At 41.4% G+C, this 24,669-nt stretch overlaps 1 protein-coding gene across 1 annotated transcript; it reads right to left on the bottom strand.

The window, feature by feature from the left end:
- Nucleotides 1-18,365: 18,365 nt before the first annotated feature.
- On the bottom strand, nt 18,366-23,474 carry LOC145979575 (uncharacterized). The gene has a single exon (XM_083112548.1). It carries the CDS (start codon nt 23,472-23,474, stop codon nt 18,366-18,368), a length of 5,109 nt encoding a protein of 1,702 aa, XP_082968674.1.
- Nucleotides 23,475-24,669: the final 1,195 nt, after the last annotated feature.

Here is a 24,669-nt window from a genome sequence, read left to right as displayed (position 1 = left end):
TCGGCCACGTTACAGTGTACGTTCAGAGTCTCTATGGCCAAGAATTTAGGAATGTTGGTTGCTACGTGCTTGATGCCAGCTTCGAGTTTGGTGTCGTTCTCGAAACCTAAAAGTTCTCCCATGGTGCCCAGGTCCACGGTCTCCGTCGCGGATAGGATTTCCACTCTGTGCGTGACCGAATTTTGAGAAAGGTATGTGCCTTTGGGTAATTGAGCTTGCAAAGTGGAAAGATTGTATTGTCCTGGCGTGACGACGATGTGTTCGCTTCCGACGCTAATTTTGTTGTTGTGCTGCGTGACGTTGGGTATGAGGTACATGCTGTAGAATGCACGCAGAGCCACGGAATTAGGATAGACGATGTCGTCGTGCAGCGTGAGTTTCAAGATTGAAGATTCGCTCGTGAGATGGAACACGCCCATCCTAGTGATGCTGTTTGAGGTTCCACAATGCTTTCTGGAAATCCTCGATCGTAGGGTTATTTATTTTAGAGAGAAACGTGAGTACGGAAAGGCAGAGATGGCCGCAGTTCACGTCTCCGAAATTTTGAATGCGTTCGTCGTTGTAGTATATGGAGGTTTTGTTCGTTTTCAGATAATGAATTAAATTTGTAGGTGGAACACCTCCGAAAGAATCGAAAACGAATGCTTTATCATTGTCGTTTTTGTGGTAACATATCCAATGCGTGCCTGGATTTTCTTGACCGTCCAAGTTGACTACTCCGCATTCTCTTCTTTTGACGGTTGAAGGTAACGAGTCGGACATGAAAACTCCTCTGAAGTGTTTGATTTGTAACGGTTCGATCAGAGATTCAATGTCTCGGTTGGTGAGTGCTTCTGTTTCTTTTTTTTAAACTTTTTCATCACGCCCTTTCCTCCTTTCTTCTCCATGGCCAGGTTGTGACGTTTCTGTTCTTCCAATTCCGCCTTGTTCTTCTTCGAGTCGATGACGGTTTTCGCGATGGCGGCACTTCCGCCGGCCAAACTTCCAACGGCCCCCAATGCTGCTAGGATGGCCGGGATGCTGAATATGAAACCTCCGATCTTTTGCTGTTTCCGCGAACGCTGCAATCTTTTCAATTGAGGTGTGCTGAGCAGCAATTTCATTCCGTGTCCTTTCGACAAGCAAGAACGTTTCTTCTCGCGTTGTTTCTTGGTGAGTAACCCATCGAGGGTACCTAGATTTTTTAGATTGGAGTATGGTATCTGGTACACGACACCCTTGGGCTTCATGTTGATGCTCTATGTGTTATTTTCACGGTATGTTATTTATATATATATTCTGAGATTTTTTCTTGTGTAGTTTTTTTACGGTATGTTATTTATATATTTTCAAGGCCTCGCAGTCGTTACACAAATTCTATTACGTGCTTCGTTTTCTTGCCAAGAAGTTCCTTTGTCCCCTTGTACACGATTCGAGTTTTGTTCTCGATTAAAATAGATAGCTTCTCGTCGGATAACATGTTAGCGTATCGATCTGGTAAAAATAGACTGTATTGTGCGTTGAGCAACAGGCGTACCTTGGGACCATACTGGGTAGAAACGATTGAACCGGAAGTTATCGTGTAAGGTTTGTCGACTTCCAATTCCTGAATTTTTACATACTCAACTGACAAATTTAGCATTTGTTTTAATGCTTGGAGATCACTTATTTTTTCGGTCGTCATATCAAAAAAAATTTCAGAGTGTTAGAGAGAAATTTAATTGCTTTTTTTTTCACGATGTGTGTTATTTATATATACCGAAGATTATTTTTTTTTCACGATGTGTGTTATTTATATATCAAGTTTTTTTTTGGCACGTATATATATTATTATTTTTTAACAGAGGAAGAAAGTTCGTGCTTCGGAAAACGCGAGGATGTGCGTAGTGATATCTTCCGTCTCCTGCATAGACTTGTACCAATCATCAGTATACTGTCTTCTTCCCTGCCTTGCCTCGTACAGTTCGTCCGACCTATCGTCCAATTTTTGCCCTGCAGCCAAAAGCAGAATGTTGAGATCACCGCACCTCAGGCCGCTGATCTCCCGAAGAAGGTCCTTGAGAACCATTTCACAAGGGATGCGAAATTCCGGCATTGTTCTTGCTATGTTTACAAGTTTATTAACATCTCCGTTAACTACCTTTTTGAATATTTTAGATAGTAGCTCGGGTGGCAAATTAGTTATGCAATCCATGTTGTTTTTTTACTGTATGTTATTTATATACCCCACCCCAATTTTTGTTTCGTGTTCATGGCGATGGTGGTGCCTAGTGCGGCGACCCGTTCACCCAACGATGCGTCTCTACTCACGAATCTTTCGAAAGCTGCGTGCTCTAACTTTCTGTCTGCTTCGTGACGTGCATCCAGATCCGTCTGCGTGGTGTTGTAGGCGATGTCGTGATCTTTGCATGCGGCGTCCAACGGATTCACACCCTTGTCTCCTCTCTCCAATCTTTTCTCGAGTTTGGTACCCGGTCCGCAGTACTGGTAGCCAGGTAAATGCATCTCGAAAGGTAACTTGTTGATGATGTCGTTCACGAGTCCCTTTCCTTCGGCAACGTTCCAGAATTTCGGAGGCAGCGTGTTGATGATTTTGATCAGGTAACCTATGCCCTTGTCGTCGTTCACGATGAAGTTGGAAAGTTTCGTGCTGATCATGTCCACGATGCCAACCTTCTCGTTGTAGAAATTACGGTTGCCTGCATTCTCTTCGCCGGCTATCACCAACAATCGGTCCACGAGTTTCCTAACGTCGTCCACCCAAACGAATTCTTTGGGTAACGTGTTGTAGCGTTTGACGCCGCTGCCTGTTTTGACCTGGTTCCAAATCGGTTTGATGAGATTCCTGTACTTCTCGCCGCTGCTCGATTTCACCCTATTCTGCGAGGCGTCGTTGTTCTGGTACAAGGCATCCGTCATGATCAGAATTTCCTTGTAACTCTGGTAATCTTCGTCGGTGTAATCTTTCGGCTGCTTTTTGGCGACGAGTTCCCACAGTCCCACCGTACCCGGATACCTGGTCCAACTATCCTTGTCGCCTAAATTGACTTTAATGTCGTTGCCTTCGAAGGTCACCTTCGATTTCCCAATCTTCCACACCACACCGCCGCCTTCGCTGGTTTCCATGCTGGGATACAATCCGAACACTTCATCCTTGTCGAATTTCCCCGTGCTCAGGTAGTCTCGTGCCAAAGGTCCCAACTCGATCTTATCCGAAGACGACGACGTGCTGCCTATGGCTCGACGTCGTGCAGGTGCATCCTTCAGTTCGAACGGCGTCGAAGGAATGCTCGAAATGGGCGTGGGTACGGTGTAACTTTTAGCTGCGAGCGGTACGAGTTCATTAATCAAATTTTTATTTTGTTCCGTGACACTTTTAATTTCTTTACCTAGACCGCTGATGGCATCGATCACGGGTTGATCCTGACGTTTCTTCTCTTCGTAGAATCCGCGATTCTCGGATTTCCAACCTTTGAAGCGTTTCGCGAGGTAATCGCGAAGCTTGAGATTTTCGTCTTCGATTTTTCGTTTCGTCATGACGTTATTTATATACGTCGTTTCTCACAACGTTGCAACGTTTAGAAAGTCGTTGATTTTGTTTCTGTATTTTCCGTCGTTGGGTTTCCTCGTCATGTCGATCGTCACAAATCCGAAATCGTCACCGTTCCAGCAAGTAGAGCAGCAGCGTTCCGAAAATTGATTGTAGTTCATGTCTCCGCCTACGTAGTCATCGTGCGCGTGCTTGAGGTTGGTGTGATCTTGACGAAACAAACATATGAAATTGGCGTTGTCGCGCACTAACTGTTTTGGAATTTTGGAAAACGTTTGAGCTAGGTAAAAACAATCCATTCCTTTGTGACGACCTTGCGTGAAAAAGTTGCGAATTTCATTTTGATTTTCCAGGATGGCGTCGTCGAACACAACAACTGAATTTTCACGACAATCGTCGAGTGGTTTTATTTCCGAGGCGAATGTTGCAATGTCCAGACCATCGTACAGTTTCATCAGTTGCTGGTATTTGGATTGCTCCAAACTTTTCGAGAACACGTACAGGTGCCTGTTCTTCCAATTTAACCAATTCGGTGCGAGGAGAAAATTGTCCACGAGCAGTGTCGTTTTCCCACACCCCGAAGGACCTACGATCAGACAGCGGATGCTGTCGGGAAGCAACTCGCCGTTCTTTTTCTTCGTTTGACTTTCCGGATCCGGTAGACGCTTCACCACGTTCCACGTACTCACAAGATCACTTCGTTCGCGTCGATCCAACTCTTTTCTGGAAGTCCCAGCCATTTGACAAACAGTTTGTCACCTTTCCTACGCAATACTTTCTCGATGAGGTACGTGTCGGGGTGTTTCGTTTTAGAGAGTTCCTCTTCGTAAAATCTTCCTTTCAAAATCTCGCCGCTACTATCTTTTATTATATACGTGTGTCGGTTTCCGGGTAGAACTCGAACCACCGTAAAAAGTTCCGTGCTCCAATTTTTTGTGAATCCCTTCTCGAAGGTGCGTTTGAATTTGCTGATCCTCACCTGGTCTCCAATTTTGTATTTAGCTTTTTTTGTCGTGGGTGTGTACTTTGGACAGTAAACGGTAGAAATTAAACGCTGCTCGTCGGACTTGGTAACGTCGGCTGGCTTCATGCCTATCGTTCTGTGTACCGTATCATTATAGGTGTCGACGAGTTCCGGCAGGATGTCGACCCATTTGTAATTTCCCCGAAGCGTGAATCGTTTCCACATGTGTGTTTTCAAGGTTCGATTGAATCTTTCCACGATGCTGGCTTTGATGTGACTGAAGCTCGAATAATGTCGAATCTTGTGTTTTTGAATAAATTTTTGGAATACGGCGTTGTAAAATTCTTTACCGTTGTCCGTTTGCAGAAACCGTGGTCGTCTGCCGCCGCTTTCGCAAAAAATTAATTTGAATGCTTCCGTGACGCATGTTCCCGTTTTCGCCTTCAAAGGTAGAGCCCATGCGAATTTCGAAAACGTGTCTATGACGGTGAGGAGGTACTTGTTGCCCTTGTTCAATTTATGCACGTTTTTCAAATTGCCGCTACTCATCTCCACGAGGTCACTTTGCCAGAGGTCGTCGATGCCCTTGGTTACCACAGCCAAACGTTCGTAGTTGCGGCGTGCAGGTTTATGCAATTCTTCGACGATGGCTTGCCTAGACATTTTTTTGTTTAGAGATTACGTTTCAAGAGAAGCACAAGCGTGATGGGATTCAAAGAGGGTGGCACTTCGCTCGTGTTTTGAATGATCAGCTTATCGCCGGCACTCACGTCGAGAACGGTGAGATCTTCGTCTTCGTGTATTTCATATATGTTGCGCGTTTCGTTCCAACGTGCCAGAGGAATGTTTCCTGCTTTCTGGACACCACGATTCGATATCAAAGTCATGGTGGGAACGCTAGCTTTTCTACCGTGAGACCAGTACGAAAATTCGTTTATCTGAATCGTACCATCGAGGAGAAACTTGTAGTACGGATGATAAGGATGTAACATGTACAGTTTGTTACCTTCGACGAACGTGGAGATTCTCTGTTGATTGGGTACGCTGTTGATTTCGATGGCTTGCAGAGAATGCAGTTTAGCGAATTTAGTGTCGACGCCGAGCAGATTACTGTGAACTTGTCCGAGTTTATTTTCGATGGGCAGCAAATGCTCGACTATGGTATCCGTTACGGCAGAAAACGACGGTTTGATTTTCACTTCCACGTTCAACTGCTTGTAGTTTTCATTGAGTTCTTGCAACTTGGCACCGAAAGAGGCCAGCGTCGATTCCTGCGTGGATTCCAGCACTCCAACTTGATCTCTGATGTTGACGACGATGTTCTGAAGGTTCTCGACTTGATTCAATTTCGAGCTCTTCTCGGTAAGATCGTTCACGATGCTTCGCATCTCTGTAAACTGCGTGTGAAGGTCGGCTACGCTCTGCGAAGTGGGCAGCGTCGACACCAGCGAACTAATTTCGTCTCGAATCTGTTCCACGTTCGCCGTTTCCGTTTCCAGTCGTTTCAGCATACGTGATATGTTTCTTTTCAAAGCGTGCAATTCTTTGGAGGTGGGGAGATTGGCCACTTTACTCTCGAGATCGCTCAATGAGCTTTTGATGTCGCTCGATTCGGATAGTGCCGTCACCGCCGTTTTCAATTTTTCCAAATCTTCGCTCGAAGGCACGCTTGTCCGTAACGATTCCAAGTCACCCTGTATGTTGTCGAGTACGTGATGAAAATGAGCGAGATTCGTTTCGACGTTTAAATTTTCTAAATATTCGATCTTCTGCTGAACCGTGCTTAACGTGTCTTGAATGCTCGTCAACGCTCTCGCTTCGGCGTGAATATTTTTAATTTCTTCGTTGATCAATTCCAAGGACGCCTGAAGCGTGGCGATGGTGGTTTGAATGTGTTCGAAATCTTGATAGGCCTCCAATTGAATTTTTATGTTCGCGACGCTTTTACCGATGACCTGCAGTTCGTCCGACGATGGTAGGTTCGTCATTGTATCTTCCAAAGTCTGCAACTTGGATTTAATTTCTTCCAACGTGCTGGTGAATTCTTCTTGTAATTTGGAAACGACGACGTGCAAGCGTTCTACATCAATATCGTTCACGACGGTTTGAAGTTCAGAGAAATTCTTTTCTATTGCGGAAGTTCGTTCTTCGATTTCGAGTTTCAATTTTTCCAAATCTTCATTTTTCGATTGAAATTGCTGTAATTTGGCCAAATCATTTTGAAGCGAATCCACGCTCAATTGTATATTTTGAACGCTGTCGTAAGAAGGTACGTCGACATAATTTTTTATCAGCGTCTTCAGTTCGGAATCGATTTTCAGAATGGGGTCGAGACATTGCGTTTGGAGCGTGGCGATTTCCGACTCTAAACTTTTGTTTAAGGTATCCTGCAAAGCAATCAAATCGGTCCTCAACTTCTTAACTCGAATGTCCAACATGAGAATCTCTTCTGCGTGGTCTACACGCTTGGTGTTGCCGAAAATGTCGTTAGGCATTTTTGGTTAACGGTTATTTATAATAGGATAGACGATTCGTAATTCTGCGAAGAGAGGAATAAGTTTGTCGTAATCTCCGAGGAGTTCCACGTACAGGTAATCTCCTGCAGACACATCGTACGTAATGTTAGAAAGCATCTTGTCGTGCTTGATTCGAAAAATGTTCTTGCCGGTAGAAATTTTGATTTCGCCTGCGTTTTCCGGATTCACGGTGATTTGAAGTTTCCCGTCGATCGGAATTTCGTAGAAATGTAAATTGTTATTAAAAACATAAAACATCTTGCCCACGTCCTCATCCAATTTCGTCCAAATGCTGTTGAGGTGAATGATCAACAGACCGTTGAGTTTAGTTAATACGGAAGGTAGAAATTCATGATCTGTCGTCGTGCGGTGTACAGTCTCCATTGTTTGCTTTCGGAAACCAAAGAGATTCATGTTGGTTATTTAAGAAAAAATTGAGAACGTATCTAATATAAATAACACCACAAAAAAAATGTGTGCAATTTAGTAACCATCTTTTTTTCTTAGCAAAAGAATGGAAAAGAAGGAAGCAAAACGTGCATGCGACCAATGTGGGAAATATATATCCATTTCTAACTTGAGAAGACATCGGAAGGATGTGCATGGCAAAGGATCAAGTAAGAGAGAGCTCGATGTTGACGATCAAACGCCACGAAAGAAGCAGAAGAGTGCCGGCGAAAGTATTCGAAATATTTTAACCGAGGAGACTTTCCGATCTGAAGAAACATCTGATCTAAACGACTTTTTTCGCTCGGTCAAAAGCAAGTTAATTTCGTCTATCACCGAAGCTTTGTTGCAATGCTCGTTGAAAATCCACCTCATCGTTTCCGCCATTTACGAAAACGTAAAAAAAGAGCGAGAAACTTTCCATCATTACACTGGTGTAAAGAGCCTCCACGCCGCCGACGTCGATGAGGTGGATGCCATTTGCAACCAGATGATTGACGCTTTGTTGAACAAGCACGAGACTTTCCAAAAACGTGGATCGGGTTGGACACTTTGCGGTTCGTCTCACACTTTAACTTTGAAGGTGGCACGATACAACCCGATGGGAGCATCCAGCTACATCAATTTGCCCCCGGAAATAGCCAGTAAGAAAGCCATCATCAACATTCAAAATGAGGATAACAGATGCTTTTTGTGGTGCATCATTGCCGATCATCACCCAGCCAATGATGACAAACATCGTTTATACCACTACAACAAGCCGGAATATCTCTCAGAATTTGAAAAACCTATGGCTGGCATTAATTACCCCGTAAATCTACGAGACATTAGTAAATTTGAGGCACAGTACAAGACAGATAAAAACGAAAATATAGCAGTACACATCTTCGGATTAGACAAAAACAACACCATCTACGTTCTCAGACACAGCAACATTAAAAGTAATCGTGTCATCAGATTACTCCTGATCGAAGATGATGATAATTATCATTACTGTCTAATTCAGAATCTTCCAAAATTAACAAGAAGTCAAATTACCACAGATCACCATAAAATTGGAGTATGCGACAGATGCCTGAGTATATTCTACGGTCAAGGAAAAAAGAATGCTGATGAAGAACTCCGAGATCATCATGAAATGTGTAGTAAACATTCGGCTACGACTATCAAAATGCCTTCTCGAGACATGACATTTTCCAACTACACCGCATTACTCTGGCATCCCGTGGTGATATGCGCCGACTTTGAAAGTTTCCAACTTCCACTCGCCACATGCGAACCGAATCCCAGCGTATCGAGCACCACCGAAATTCTACATCACGAAGCCTGCGCTTTTGGATTGATGGTCAACAACACAGGCGATGTTATTTTACATCGTGGCAATGATGCTCCACAAATATTCCTTCAAACCTTGAAGCAGATGGCCATACAATTCGCTCCTCCACTAAGAGAAGACAAAGCAATGGAGCCTCTTACCCAGGAAGAGAAGAAAGCATACGACCTTGCCTCTCAGTGTGATGTGTGCGAAAGTAACTTCACCCTCGAAAATGTCAAAGTTCGCCACCACAATCATCACACGGGAAAATATGTGGCCCCCCTGTGTAACAACTGTAATCTACAAATCAAAAAACCGAATTTTATTCCAGTATTCATTCACAATTTGGAGGGCTACGACGCCAAAATCTTCATAAAGGAGATGGGATGCGACGCTCAACCCATTAGCGTCATAGCTCGCACCAACGAGAAATTCATTTCATTCAGCAAGAAGGTGGACGTTGGAAATGGCAATCGCGTAGAAATTCGCTTCTTGGACTCCTACAACTTTCTGTCTTCGAGTTTGGCGACACTCGCGTCTCAACTCACCGACGATGATTTGATCGCCACCAGGAAATGTTTCGGCGACCAACATTTAGCACTGTTGAGACGCAAGGGTGTTTACCCGTACGAATACATGACGGATGCTTCCAAATTCTCAGAAACATCATTACCACCAAGAGAAGCATTCTACAGTCGTCTTAGCGACACCTGTTGCAGCGAAGAGGACTACCATCATGCTCACCTCGTGTGGTCTACATTATCTTGTCAAACCATGGGTGACTATCACGATCTGTATCTGAAGCTGGATGTTACGCTATTGAGCGACCGTTTTCATCTCCATCGCTCGAGAGGAATGGCAGCATATGGTTTGGACCCCGCTTTCAGCTACACCACACCGGGTTATTCTTGGCAGGCGATGTTAAAATCCACGAAGGTGAAGATAGAACTCATCAAAAACGTCAATCAACTTTTGTTTGTCGAAGAGGCAAAACGTGGTGGAATCGTCCAGTGTCCCCTTCGATACGTCAAGGCCAACAATCCATATGTTGCCGATTTCGATGCAGGGAAACCGACAAACTTCTTGGCATACTGGGACATGAACAATCTGTATGGTTATGCCATGTCCGAGACTCTGCCTATCGGAGAATACGAGTGGATGAGCGAGCAGGAACTTCAAGATTGTTTGGAATGGAGTGAAGATCATAAAAATGGATGTTTCCTGAAAGTAGATTTGGAATATCCTGCATCGCTTCATCGAGAACACCATGGATTTGCGATGGCACCTGTGATGGAATCGACTCCGGAGAAGAAGCTGATGCTCACCTTCAAGAGCAAAGAGAATTACGTGGTGCATTATCGCCTCCTACAATTCTACCTCCAGCATGGATTGGTTTTGAAGCGCGTGCACTCGGGATTGAAGTTTAGACAGACCAGGTGGCTAGCACCCTATATCGACGGCAACACTCAACGTCGAGCATCAGCTTCTTCTTCCGCAGACAAAGACCTATACAAGTTGATGAATAACAGCATCTACGGCAAGAGCATGGAAGATGCGAGGAAAAGAAGAAATATCAACTTGGTCTCCGACCCGAAGAAAATAAACAAGCTCGTCGCTCAGCCCACGTACAAGAACTTCACGATACTGAGCGACACGTTGGTATTGATCGAACGTGCTCTCCGCCACATAACATTCGACAAACCAATCGCCGTGGGAGTCGCAATCCTCGAGTTGTCAAAGCTGGCCATGTACAAGTTTCACTACGACATCATGAAACCGCGCTATGGAGAGGCAATCGAGGTGGCGTACACCGACACGGACAGCTTCGTGTACAACATCCACACCAATGATCTATACGAAGATCTAAAAAGCATAAGCCACCATTTCGACTTCTCGAACTATCCAAAAGATCACGCGCTCTTCGACGACAGCCAGAAAATGACGATCGGGAAGATGAAGGATGAAGTCAACGGCCGCATCATCACAGAGTTTGCGGGTCTTCGAGCGAAAATGTATGCCGTGAAAATCCAGGACGAGACCGAAATAAAAAAAGCAAAAGGGGTGGGGCGTTCGAGCACAAACAAACTGACCGTAGAAGATTACAAGTCGTGCTTGTTCGACAAAAAAATCAAACGCATGACCGAACATCGGATCACGAGCACCATCGACCAGTTGCATACATCCACGATCAACAAAGTGGCGCTTGATCCCCACGACACCAAATTGAGGCTACTCGACTGCAACATCCACACCCGAGAATGGGGATGTCATGACGAGGAAGAAACCTGCTCGCACCATTAGACTTCTGCATCAAAAAAGTACGTATTATTTCTTGCACCACTTTTTTTAAAAAAAAACAATCATTCAGACTAATTTTTGTATTCACACTTTTTTTTTATATTTTTCTATCATTTTTTTTAAAGAAAAATAATCATTCACACTTTTTTTATATTTTTCTATCGTTTTTTTTAAAAAAAAACAATCATTCACACTAATTTTTGCATTTACATTTTTTTTATATTTTTCTATCATATTATGTACACTATTTTGAGGATATTTTTTTTTCTTTCAGATGCAGCACCCTACGGAAACTTTTTTACTTCTTACACTTTCTATTCTTAACCAAAATATTTTTCTTCTCTTCAATCATAAAACACACACATTACACACGGAGGTCCTCTGTAGGGAGTTATGGGGGGGGGGGGTTAAAAAAGAACCCATGAAACTCTACAAAGGCATGGCTTTGTTAGCCGCGGCCATTAGAACTGCGTTGGGCACCACGCACCCTCGCGAGGTTATAGGGGGCCAGGTATCCTAAAAGACAACATTTATTATTTTGTTTGTTTGTTTGCGTCACAATACAGGCGCGCGCGCGCGTGTGTATAACACATCGTGTTTCCCCCGAGAGAGAGGTTTACAAAAATCACGATATACGGAGTTGGAAAATTACGATATGGCGCATTCGCTCGTTACTGTTGCCAGCCATAAATATCTCTCTCTCTCTCTCTCTCTCTCTCTCTCTTCATCTTACACCAACGTTGGCATCTCTATTTTTTTAGTTGCAAGTAAATTGCCAACACACTCTAGTTAATAATGCTACATATTATACGCACACACGCACACACATACTATATTACCATCCACCCATCTCTCTCTCTCTTTTACGGCAGTGCCGGCTCTCCTTGTTTAGTATATGTAGGTTGGCAACGCTGATCTTTACTTGAGGGCGGTCAACCGGGTTGATTGCACAAGCAAAATTGCCACCTCCTTGCTTTAGGTTAGGTTAGACCAAAAAAACCTTGGTGATTTTTTTTTTCGAGTGAGGAGTTGGCAACGCTTATCTCCACTTGAGGGCGGTCGACCGGGTTGATTGCACAAGCAAAGTTGCCAGCTCCTTGCTTTAGGTTAGGTTAGAGCAAAAAAGGCTGTGGGTAAGCTGTCGGTTGTTTAACTCTTCCCTTTCTCTTTTTTTTTCTTGTAAAAGGCTATGGCAAAAGTACCAGTGGGTTGGCAACCTTGCTTTATGCACTGTAAGGCAAGCCTCAAGCAAAATTGCCACCTCCTTGCTTTAGGTTACGTTAGACCAAGAAAAAAAACCTTGGTGATTTTTTTCGAGTGAGGAGTTGGCAACACTGCGAGAAAATACCTCAAGCAAGGTTGCCACCTCCTTGCTTTAGGTTAGGTTATACCCAAAAACAAAAACCCTGGTGATTTTTTCGAGTGAGGAGTTGGTAACACTGCGAGAAAAAAAGTAGGTCAAAAGATGGTTCTAGGATCGGCGGTTTCACCTACTCCAAAAAGTAGGTCAAAGAACCGCTCTAGAACTGAGCTTACAGAAAAATATCGTAAGGGGAGACAGCCTTATAGTAAAATGTCGTAAGGCGAAAAGTAGGTCAAAGGACCGGTCTAGCCTTACAGAAAAATATCGTAAGGGGAGACAGCCTTATAGTAAAATGTCGTAAGGCGAAAAGTAGGTCAAAAGACCGCTCCAGAACGTTGGGTTTCACCTACTTTTAAGTTAATTTTTTACCAAAATAACACTATTTGTACTATTCAAGCAACATTTTTTATTAAATTTTGGACTCACAAAGACATTTTTTTCTACGTTTAACTTATTATTTTACAACTTTATATTAATTTTTTACCAAAATAACACTATTTGTACTAATCAGGCAACATTTTTTATTAAATTTTGGACTCACAAAGAGATTTTTTCAACTTTTAATTCATTATTTACAAGTTTATGCCTATTTTTTACTCAAATAACACAATTCTATCTGTTCAGGAAAGACTTTTAGTTACATTTTCGACACACAAAGTGTGAGTTCTCAACTTCTATCTGTTTATTTCACAAGTTTAGGCTTATTATTACCAAAATAACACAATTCAATCTGTTCAGGAAAGACTTTTAGTTATATTTTCGACACACAGAGTGTGTGATCTCAATTTCTATCTGTTTATTTCACAAGTTTAGGCTTATTATTACCAAAATAATACAATTCAATCTGTTCAGGAAAGACTTTTAGTCGCATTTTCGACACACAGAGTGTGTGATCTCAACTTCTATCTGTTTATTTCACAAGTTTAGGCTTATTATTACCAAAATAATACAATTCAATCTGTTCAGGAAAGACTTTTAGTCGCATTTTCGACACACAAAGTGTGTGTTCTCAACTTCTATCTGTTTATTTCACAAGTTTAGGCTTATTATTACTCAAATAACACAATTCTATCTGTTCAGGAAAGATTTTTAGTTACATTTTCGACACACAAAGTGTGTGTTCTCAACTTTTATTTGTTTATTTTACAAGTTTAGCCTAATATTTACTCAAATGACACTATTTATATTATTCAGGCACCATTTTTATTACATTTTGGACTCTCAAAGACACACACACACACACACACACAGAGAGAGAGAGAGAGAGAGAGAGAGAGAGAGAGAGAGAGAGAGAGAGAGAGAGAGAGAGAGAGATTTTTTCCAAGTTTACAGGATTATTCTCTAGTTTACTCAAATAACACAATTTAGATGTGTTTTGAATTATATTTTGGATGCAAAAGTATGTTTTGACAAGTTCTACCCTCTTATTTTACAAGTTTAGGCTTATTATTACTCAAATAACAAAATTTAATCCAGTCAGGAAGGATTTGTTATTATATTTTGGATGCACAAAGAGAGGTTTTCAACTTTTTTATTGATTTTTTGCAGGGTATGTATTAATTTTTATTTATTTTGTTTTGTATCATATATACATTTACAAATTTTTAACTTAGAGTTTAGTATTTATTTATTTTTTTCAAAAACACTAAAAAAAGTACTTTTAGCTAAAATGTAAGCCACAGAATATATTATTATTATTATTATTATTATTAGGGTTTACTGATTTCCACTATGCTATTTTTGGTTCTGTATTTCTATATGTATTTATTTAGGGCAGGTTACGCCTGCCACGTAGGAAAGTTTGTTTATTTTAGAGTTTGCCGAGTATTTTGTTACTGCTATACTAGGTAAAAGTTTTCTAAATATACCAGATAGAGCTCTATATACTTTTGTTTTTGCTATTTTGGAGATGATGCGATCAGCACCACTCTCCATCTGCTTTTTATTTTATGTACCCAATATTATTTTGAGGCTTAGTGAATTCTAGAGCCTATTTATGCAGGAGAGAGGACTTGAAAATTTTGATCTCAGACAACCCACAACTATTTGTCAGAGTATTTTAAAGGATATTTTATACTTATTATGTGCCACTAGAATATCAAAGCTTGCTTAATTTTTATGTCTGTAACGCATTTATTGTATTTCTAACTAAGGCTTACTGGATAAAGTACACGAAATGTTTAACATTTCAACTATTTGCTTTTATACGAGGGCAATTTTTTAGTATAACGAAAATTATGATGTGTCTATGAGGTCTGAAACCCCTTTACCGAGGGTCCATATTTGGACGCTTACTAATATTGTTTTTTCCCCTTACATATAACAATTTAACAATATAATTACAATACGAAGTTAACAGACGGCTTAGGGGCCTAGGTCCACTTTCCAAACTTTTTTCTATGCTAGAAGAATAATTTAGCCTTATAACCTTTTTCAAGGTATTTTTTAAGTATTACTGGATTTTTTGGGTGCATCAACATTTGGGTTATTTTCATTTGGCTTATTATACGAGGCTACAATCACTATTTGAACACTGAAATTCTCTGATTGAAACTAAAAGCTTAGGCTGTAACTAGGGACTTAGTATGTATATCGACAATTTATAGGAAACACGAACCTTACAAAGGATTGTAGGTGACGTAGGACCATACGCCAGAGCTTTGTTAATCTGCAAGAAGCACTTACAGCTAATATTACGAGGAAATGAGGTTAATTTTTACTGTTTCACAAGAATGCTATCTTTTATACACCCAATATTTGCTTTTTCAAGTAACTACTTGTACCAGAAGCACTTACAGGCCAACTCTAACTAGATTTTGATTTATACTATCTCAGGTGCTAAATTTATAAAGAACTATGATTGTGTATATTTCTGAGGAAGTAGGCAAAAGCAGATTACCCGATTAAAGTATCTGAAAAACAGATTTTTCTGTGTAAGTATATTTTTATTGACTGGATTATTTAACAGATCAAACAGGAAGACTGCAAAATTCATTAAATGTAGTTCTATCGTATAGGTGGTTTCAGAGATATAAAAAGAACAAATATAAGATTTCGCTTTTTTTGCTTCTGAGGCTAATCGCGACGCTAAGGGTAAATGGCGAGGAAATGTAACGGAGGAGAAACACTCCCAAAAGTTATGGGCTGCATGTAAGTTAATACCACAGAGATATTACAGTAGTTGTAGGTTCTACCACCAGAACTTTTCTATTATAATAATACTGGTTATGCTGTACTGTTAGCTAAAGATGCTGATATTTGAGAAACTTAAAAGCTTATTTGCAAAATTTTAGATAAATGATAATCTGTTAGACTGTAAACATATTTTATATCTATTCTGCAAAAGATCCGATGACAAAATTTAAAAATTGTAATCGCCCAGACAGGGACTCGAACCCTGGACAGATAGGTTAAAAGCCTAACGCTATACCAACTAAGCTATCTGGGCACAAGGTATTTTTTTCTTGAAAAGTTAGTTATGTTAAGAAATATATTGAAACATTTGAGAACACTTTTGGTCTGGTTCGACAGAGAAGGAGACAACATTTCCAAATTTTTACAGACTAGGTGTATTTTTCCACTATAGAGGCCTTCACTATATGTAATTCGAAACGCTAAAGTTCAGCTAGCTTCCAAAATCCAAAATTGAGGCAAAGATTGTGTTTGACGAGATTAACAAGTTACAATTATATCCAGTTACGGACAAATAAAGCTAAAACTCTCAGATTTACTGTACTAGCCAAGTTTTAGTAACATTTTCTTCACTTTAGTACTAATACCAAAGAAATAGGTATATTTTATTTATAATTTGACAAAATGTACTAGTATTTAATTCACAAAGTTAGGTAAAAAAACAGTATTTTAAAAAAATATTGTTACTGCCTTCAAATTTTATGTTATTTAGCCACTAACAACTGGTTTACACTGTTTGACATCCTTTAAATAGCAAAAGAAGGAATTATTTGTTTAGTATTTTTACTACTTTATATTTATTTAAGAAAACAATACTACGGTTTAACTTAATTTTTAACAAATTGTTACTAATTTATATATCAAAGTTATGTTATTTAGAGTGTATCAAGGCGTATAAAGTTAATATTTGTACTTATCAGTGCAACTAACAATTATATTTTACACACAAAAGATAATGTTTACAGTTAAATCACTTGAATCAGAGAATAATATTTTACAGTAATTGATTCATTCAGCACTAGTCAGTACTTTTATGCTTCAGAAAGTTTTCTTAATTTTCTATTATGCATGCTATTTTGTGCAATTCTTAAAATGTATTTCTAAGGCAAACTGGTTTAATTTTCTGCATATAATGCAAAGTTGACATAGTTTTCGCACAATGCATTGTACATTTGTTATATTCTCTACTTACAATTCAAATATTATGCTTATTTAATGTATAACTAACTAACTCTCTAGCCTTCTTAAACCCGAAGGTTCATGGGTGCAGCAACACATGCCTCTCATCTGTTCCTGTCCTAAGCAAGATCTATATACTCCTTTCCTTCCCTACCAATTTCCTTTAGGTCCATCTCTACATTATCCCTCCATCTTTGTTTTGGTCTTCCTATTGGTCTTTTACCATCAGGTTTCCCAACAAGAATCCTGTATATTTTTTTTCCTTTCCCATTTGTACCACATGATCTACACACCTAAGTCTTCTTGATTTAATTATTCTAATAATATCTGGACATGAATACAAATTATGTACTTCTAAATTATGTAATCTTCTCCACGCATCTGCCTCCTCATCTGTTTTAGGCCCAAATATTTTCCTAAGGATTTTATTTTCAAATACTCTCAATTTATGTTCCTTTTTCAATGTAAGGGACCAAGTTTATTTACTGTATTTAACTTTTATTTTTGTAATTAACAAAAATTAAAAGCTTATACTGTAGTTATTATATTTTTTTCTATCAGCTTATTTTGAAATTAATATTTTAGGTATAGTCTTTGATTTATAACTATATTGCTTTTTTATCAATTTATCTAAGAGTACACGCAGACAAACACATGTGTTCACACTTTTATGTAAATAGATATGCCTTTTTTCAATATTTTAGTATGAAGATTGCACTTTAGCTATTTAAGCAAGGGTAGGAAAGGTAGGATTTCTGAGAATTTGTTGCAGGATTTTGTTGTCCAAGTATAGATGAGAACTGAGCTGGGAGACTGTTTTGAACCTTTTCATGAGAGTTTGCATGTGAACTGTATGCAAATTGAGCACTATTGACTGTGCATGCTTCTAAGTTTTGCTGTTATTTTACATCAAGTCTGTGAGACTGTAGTCAGTTTTCCCATTTCAAGTAGTTTTTATTGATTGTGTTGAGTGTCAGTTTCCAGAAAGCCCCGCACTACATTGGCTAACTGGCTGAACTCCACCCTGGCCCGAATTATCCTAAATGCGTCGGTTCCCGCACGGTGTCTGGTTAAGTAACAGACGCACAAAGACGATATATACATACATTTAATGTCTATAATACACATATACGAAGGACTATACAATAACTAAACAATATACACGAAGGACTGTCTGTTTTGCTGTAGGATGTCTCTACAGCGCACTTGTGACCGCGCGCGTGTGACACGGTTCTTCTCACGATGACTCTCTGATGACGACTGTTCTTTTCTCGTGGCAACGCCCAAGCTAAGAGCCTGGCTCACCTCTTGGGACGTTCCCGAATTTACCACCTCTCGGGACGTTCCCGAATTTACTTGTGGGTGTGTAAGTTCCCGAAATCAAGTATGCGGGAGGTTCCGCAGTTTCTTACTCCCACACACTTCACATGAATAACTCACACATATACACAAAAATGGAAAACAAGATAAAAAACACTAATTATATGCATTGTTCACCGAACACACTCCCCCCCGTTGAAATATTAATTTCAACCACAATCAATAATTTCAATGTAGTACACTTATGTCTCCTTAGAATAGGGGAGAGGAGCAAGTTTCACAATTGGACGTCTGTATTGCCCATCAGCTGTTCGCACTGTCACTGATCGTACTAACTTGTCTGGTCCTGGATGAACTTTCACTACTCTTCCTAGCTTCCATTGCTGTGGAGGGGTAGCTTCTTTCAACAACACCAGATCTCCTATCTGTAGATTTTCCTTCTTCTCCATCCACTTGGGCCGCTGCTGGAGTCTGGACAAGTACTCTGTTGCCCACCGTTTCCAAAAATGTTGCGTCATTTTTTGGATCAAATGCCACTTAGACAAACAATTCGACGTGGATGTTGTAAAGTCTGCTTGAGGTACAGCCAGTAACGAATCACCGGTTAAGAAGTGTCCTGGCGTGAGTGCCGTTAGGTCATTTGGATCACTACTCAACTCCGTTAATGGCCTCGAGTTAAGACACGCCTCTATTTGTGTCAATAACGTGATGAATTGCTCATAAGTGAGTAATGTTGAGCCCATAACTCTTTTCAAGTGATATTTCACTGCCTTCACTGAAATTTCCCATACACCACCCCAATGAGCTGCTCCCGGTGGATTGAAATTCCATTGTATGCCTTGCGAGGCCGTAACATCTGACATCGATTGGACGTGCTCTTTTTGTCGCATGAATTGAAGTAGCTTTTTCAATTCTCTGTTTGCCCCTACGAAGTTCGTTCCGCAATCGCTGAAGATCTGGTTAGGTTTACCACGTCTGGCCACAAACCTACGTAATGCAGCAATGAATGTAGGCGTTGATGCATCATTTACCGCTTCCAAGTGAATTGCTTTGGTTGCAAGACACACGAAAAGGGCGACGTATCCTTTGGTGATTTTTGAAGACCTGAGTTGGCAACTCTTTATTGAAAATGGGCCGCAGTAATCTACACCTGTATTTGCAAATACTCGGCCTGGATTGACGCGAGGGGCTGGCAAACTACCCATGAGTTGAGTTGCTGTCAACTGTTTTTCCTTAAAACATTCTTTGCACTTAAACACAATTTTTCGAATTAAGTCCCTCCCTCGTATAATCCAAAAACGTTGCTGTAGGACAGCGAGAAGTAATTGTGGTCCCGCATGCAAATGTTTCAAATGTTCATGTTTCACGATGAGCTCTGTAAGTTTATGTTCACGAGGTAACAGAATGGGATGTTTCTTATCAATTGTCATTTGTGCATTGTGTAAACGTCCACCTACTCTCAGAATTCCCTCCTGGTCCAGGAAAGGAGTCAAATTGAGTAATGGGTTGTTTGAAGGCAAAGGATTCCCTTTTTTCAAATGCTTTATTTCTGTAGGGAATGCTGTAATTTGTGCTTGTTTCACTAACACAAGCAACGTGTGATTAAGTTCGCGTGCTGATAGGGGTCCAAACTGACGTTCATTAGCACTTCGCTTGGTGTTATGCATAAATCTGAAGCACCAAGCCGCTACTCGTTGGAGCTTTGATAAGTTTGAATACTTGTTTACTAATAACTCCTCCACCTCGACCGAAGACTGTAATACGAGAAGACCCTTTTTTCTCTCTCTCTCAACCTCAGCTGTTGCTGCTGCGTTGACCGTGCGTGTAGGATTGAAGGACTGATTACGTAACCACTGTGGGCCGAAGAACCAAATATCACGTTCGAACAGGGTTGAGGGAGAAATTCCTCTTGTCGCCAAATCAGCTGGATTCTCTTCACTACACACGTGGAACCAATTCTCTGCAGGGAGAACGTCGTGTATTTTAGCAACTCTGTTGGCAATAAATGTACGCCAATTAGAAGGAGAAGAGTTTATCCAACACAAAACTATTGTAGAGTCAGTAAATGCACGGATCTCTGTAATGTTCAAATGAAGAGCTTCCTTTATTGTCTGCAGCAAACGTATGAGTAACACTGCAGCACAAAGTTCGAGTCTCGGGAGAGTCACTTTCTTCAGAGGCGCGACTCTCGTTTTGCTTGCTACAAGATGCACTTCAATACTGCCGTCGCTGTATGTAGAACGTAAATAGGCAGTGGCCGCATAGGCCCGCTCGGAACTGTCACAAAAGCCTATCAGTTCGCACGTTAGCGGTTTTGAAGACACGATGCGCCTAGGCACCTTAACATCCTGCAACTTATGCAACTCCGCCCGAAAACTTCGCCATGCAATTTCTAGTTCTGGTGGAAGTACATCGTCCCAGTCAAGTTTAACTTGCCAAAGTGTTTGCATGAATATCTTTGCTTTGACAGTTACTGGAGATATCCACCCTAGGGGGTCAAATATTTTCGCGATGTCTGATAACAAAATCCGCTTGGTCAACTGCTCACGAATTGCGGGTTGCGTCACTGATATCGCGAATTCGTCACTCGCTGGATGCCATTCGATCCCGAGTGCTTTTATATGTTCATTTATGCTCACATCCAATGCAAAGTTCGTTTCTCGCAAATGTACCGGGATTTCATTCAGTACTCGTGTATTGTTCGAGCACCATTTCCGCAATTCGAAACCACCTCTTTGTAGAAGTTCACTTATTTGTTTTTGTAACGCGATAGCTTGCGTTACTGTATCACTGCCAGTCACTAGATTGTCTACAAAAAAGTCTCTCAATGTAATCGCCGCTGCTTCAGGAAAGTCTGCCTCTTCGTCGCGGGCCAGCTGTTGTAAACACCTGGTGGCTAAGAAAGGAGCACTAGCCGTACCAAACGTCAGTCTCTCTAATCTGAAGTCTCGTATCTCTTCTTTCGGTGACTTCCTCCACACAATGCGATGATATTCTGCATCATCTGGGTGTAATTTCACCTGTCGAAACATTTTGACAACGTCCGAAGTAAGGGCTATTTGATACGTACGAAAACGTAGCAACAAAGGCATTATGTCGTCTTGTATCTTAGGGCCTACAAGCAACTTATCGTTGAGGGAAACTCCTGTCGTCGTCTTCGCACTGGCGTCGTACACGATCCGTAAAGCCGTTGTGGAACTGTCCATTTTGATGACACTATGGTGTGGGAGGTAGCAACTGCTTTCTTGGGACACAGGTAATTCTGAATTCGAAATGACGCTCATATGACCCAAGTCTATGTATTCCTGCATACACTCAGCATACTTTTGTTGACGTTGTGGATTCTTGACGAGTTGTCTCTCCATTTGTTTGAGACGCTGCACCGCTAGGGAACGTGAAGCACCCAGAACACCGCTTTGTTCTCGGAAGGGCAATCTCACAACATAACGACCGTCGATGTCACGTGCGTGTGTTTTCCGAAAATGTTGTTCACAAAAGTTTTCTTCTTCGTTGTACAGTTTTACCGATGGCACAGTCTCTATTTCCCAGAAGCGCTGTAGAGTAGCGTCCAGATCACTACATGACGCATGATGTGAAGACACTGCGCGTTTATTGCGCGGAACGTTAATTCTGCCCATAAGAATCCACCCAAGTGAAGTACTTATGGCCGTTGGTGTACCTACTGGACCTGCGACTTTCTCAGGTCTTAGAAGCAAGGGAACAATATCTGCACCAAATAAAATGTCTATTTTCCCTGGTTTGTTGAAGGACGGGTCGGCAAGATCAAGGTTATGTAGGTGAGTCCACTGTTGATCAAAAGTGAATTGCTGCTTGGGCAAATTATTTGTAATCTTCTTCACAACGATGGCTTTGGTGGTGTACGTTTCGTTGCCCGTTTTTGACCTAAACTGTAGGTCCACCATGGAACGAGAAGTACCGATACCGGTTGCCGAAATACCGGATATGGCAACACTGATGTGTTTCTTTCGAAGGCCTAATTGCTGACTACAGTCTTCCGTGACAAATGTACACTCGGAGCCCGTATCTAAGAGTGCACGAAAATGCCGAACGTTGTTATGTCTATCCCTCACGCCCACGGTGGCTGTAGACAAGAGAACTTCCTGCAACGGAATGGCTTTCTTCTTGCTGGCGATGTGGGACGTTACTTGCCGCGTAGAACTGGGATTTTCACTAGGAGAGAAGTGAAGGGATGTGTGGTGCTTTCTAAAGCACACCATACACGTGCGCGAAGTACACTTTCCGACGTTACAATTCAATTGCAAACAGTTGTAGCACAGATTGTTGCTTTTCACAAAATAGTACCGTTCTTTCACCGACATTTGTTGATACTTCTGACAAGTATGCAACCTGTGGTGTCCGCGGCATTTAGGACACACAGTTTCAGCACCTGTGTGATACGAATTCACATTCTTCTTTACTTGACGATCAGTGGCCCTGGGAGGGGGTTTGCTAGACATTGGGAGGCTGGAGGTCACCGTAGACGCTGCAAGAGCTCTGGCACGCACATCCAGGAACGTAGTCAGGTCCTCGAACTTAGGCACTTCTGCATTCTTCAGGGAAAGTTCCCACTGTTGCCTAGATTCTGCATCCAACTTGTCGGTGGTGTGAAAGACTAAAATTGCATCCCAAGCCTCTACAGGGATGTCCAAAACCTTCAGCACACGCACACACTCAGAAGTGACGTCAATGAGCTTGCGTAACCCTGTAGCCGAGCGTGATGGCACACAAGGTTGATTAACCAAGCGATTAATCGTGCTGTTCACTATCTCTCTTTTGTTTTGGTACCGCGAAACTAGCAGATTCCACGCCTCCTCGTAGTTTGCATCCGTTATTGCGATGGACTGGATTAATAATGACGGTTCACCCTTTAATGCCGAATTCAAGTACTGCAACTTCTGAGCGCCACTGAGGTGTTTGTTGTCATGAACCGATGCCACAAATAAGTCCCGAAATGACAACCATTGATGAATGTCACCACTGAATTCTGGTAATGTTAGTTTTGGTAACCGAACGTCACTTTTCGCATCACTGTTCACCGCGACCGCGACAACGGGAGAAACGGCTTCCTTCTGTTTTTGGTACAGGGAGCCCAACAAGAACTCTAATCGGTCTTGCACCGCACTCAGTTCATCGTAGTACTCAGAGAACAATGTTTCTTCGCACTGTTTAGCGAGATTCACAAGTAATGCACTACAGTCTGCACTTAGTTGAAGGACCTTGTCTATGTAGACTTGAAGTGTAGCACCTTCCAGCGTTGGTGAAGCTGACTTGTTTTCAATCCGAGTAACTTCCCGCTTGAGGACTGTCTTTGACGCCTGTAACTGCTCCATGTTGACTCGTCGTACAAGAGACGCTAAACGCATATGGCGGACCGAGGGTGTGGCACGTTGACTCTTCTTCTGGCTCGTTGATTTCCCGACGACAAACTACCGGAATACGGCACGAATACTACAATTGCGACGCATCCGGCCCGGAGGACCATTTGTTGAGTGTCAGTTTCCAGAAAGCCCCGCACTACATTGGCTAACTGGCTGAACTCCACCCTGGCCCGAATTATCCTAAATGCGTCGGTTCCCGCACGGTGTCTGGTTAAGTAACAGACGCACAAAGACGATATATACATACATTTAATGTCTATAATACACATATACGAAGGACTATACAATAACTAAACAATATACACGAAGGACTGTCTGTTTTGCTGTAGGATGTCTCTACAGCGCACTTGTGACCGCGCGCGTGTGACACGGTTCTTCTCACGATGACTCTCTGATGACGACTGTTCTTTTCTCGTGGCAACGCCCAAGCTAAGAGCCTGGCTCACCTCTTGGGACGTTCCCGAATTTACCACCTCTCGGGACGTTCCCGAATTTACTTGTGGGTGTGTAAGTTCCCGAAATCAAGTATGCGGGAGGTTCCGCAGTTTCTTACTCCCACACACTTCACATGAATAACTCACACATATACACAAAAATGGAAAACAAGATAAAAAACACTAATTATATGCATTGTTCACCGAACAGATTGTATTTGTATATGTTGTGGGGACTTAGCAGTTTTATGTTATGAGTCAGTTTGTTGTAGAATATTTTTACATGATTGTTTTGAGATATTGAGTGTCTGCTGTTTTACTTGTAATTATTTTCCTTCTTGTGTTGTGTATTTGACTATATTTTGTCCAAGTTCGTATTATTTAGAATAATTGTTATTGACTTGTAGATGTAGGGAGTAATAATCCTTTGCAAGATGCCCTATACTTTAGTCTGAACATTATTCTTAGTGTTCACTTTTGAAGCCTTAGTATTCTGGTAGTATTATTAATGTAGAGGTAAAATAGGCTGAAACGTAGGCATTTTTTCTGATAAATTATACTCACTTAGTTGTTTCAGCAGGTAGAAGTTGCATGATGGTTTACTGCTGATGATGTTAATTTGCTCTTCTTATGTACTACGTATGATGTAGCTTACTTGAGTAACTGGAATTTTCTACTGAAAAAAGGATTGCTTGTCTATTTTATTCCTATGT

Source organism: Lepisma saccharinum, chromosome 26 (genome assembly GCF_977018435.1).
Source record: "Lepisma saccharinum chromosome 26, izLepSacc3.1, whole genome shotgun sequence".
Lineage (NCBI taxonomy): Eukaryota > Metazoa > Arthropoda > Insecta > Zygentoma > Lepismatidae > Lepisma > Lepisma saccharinum.
The sequence above is the reverse complement of the archived record's forward strand: the minus strand, read 5'-3'. Positions and strand labels throughout refer to the sequence as shown.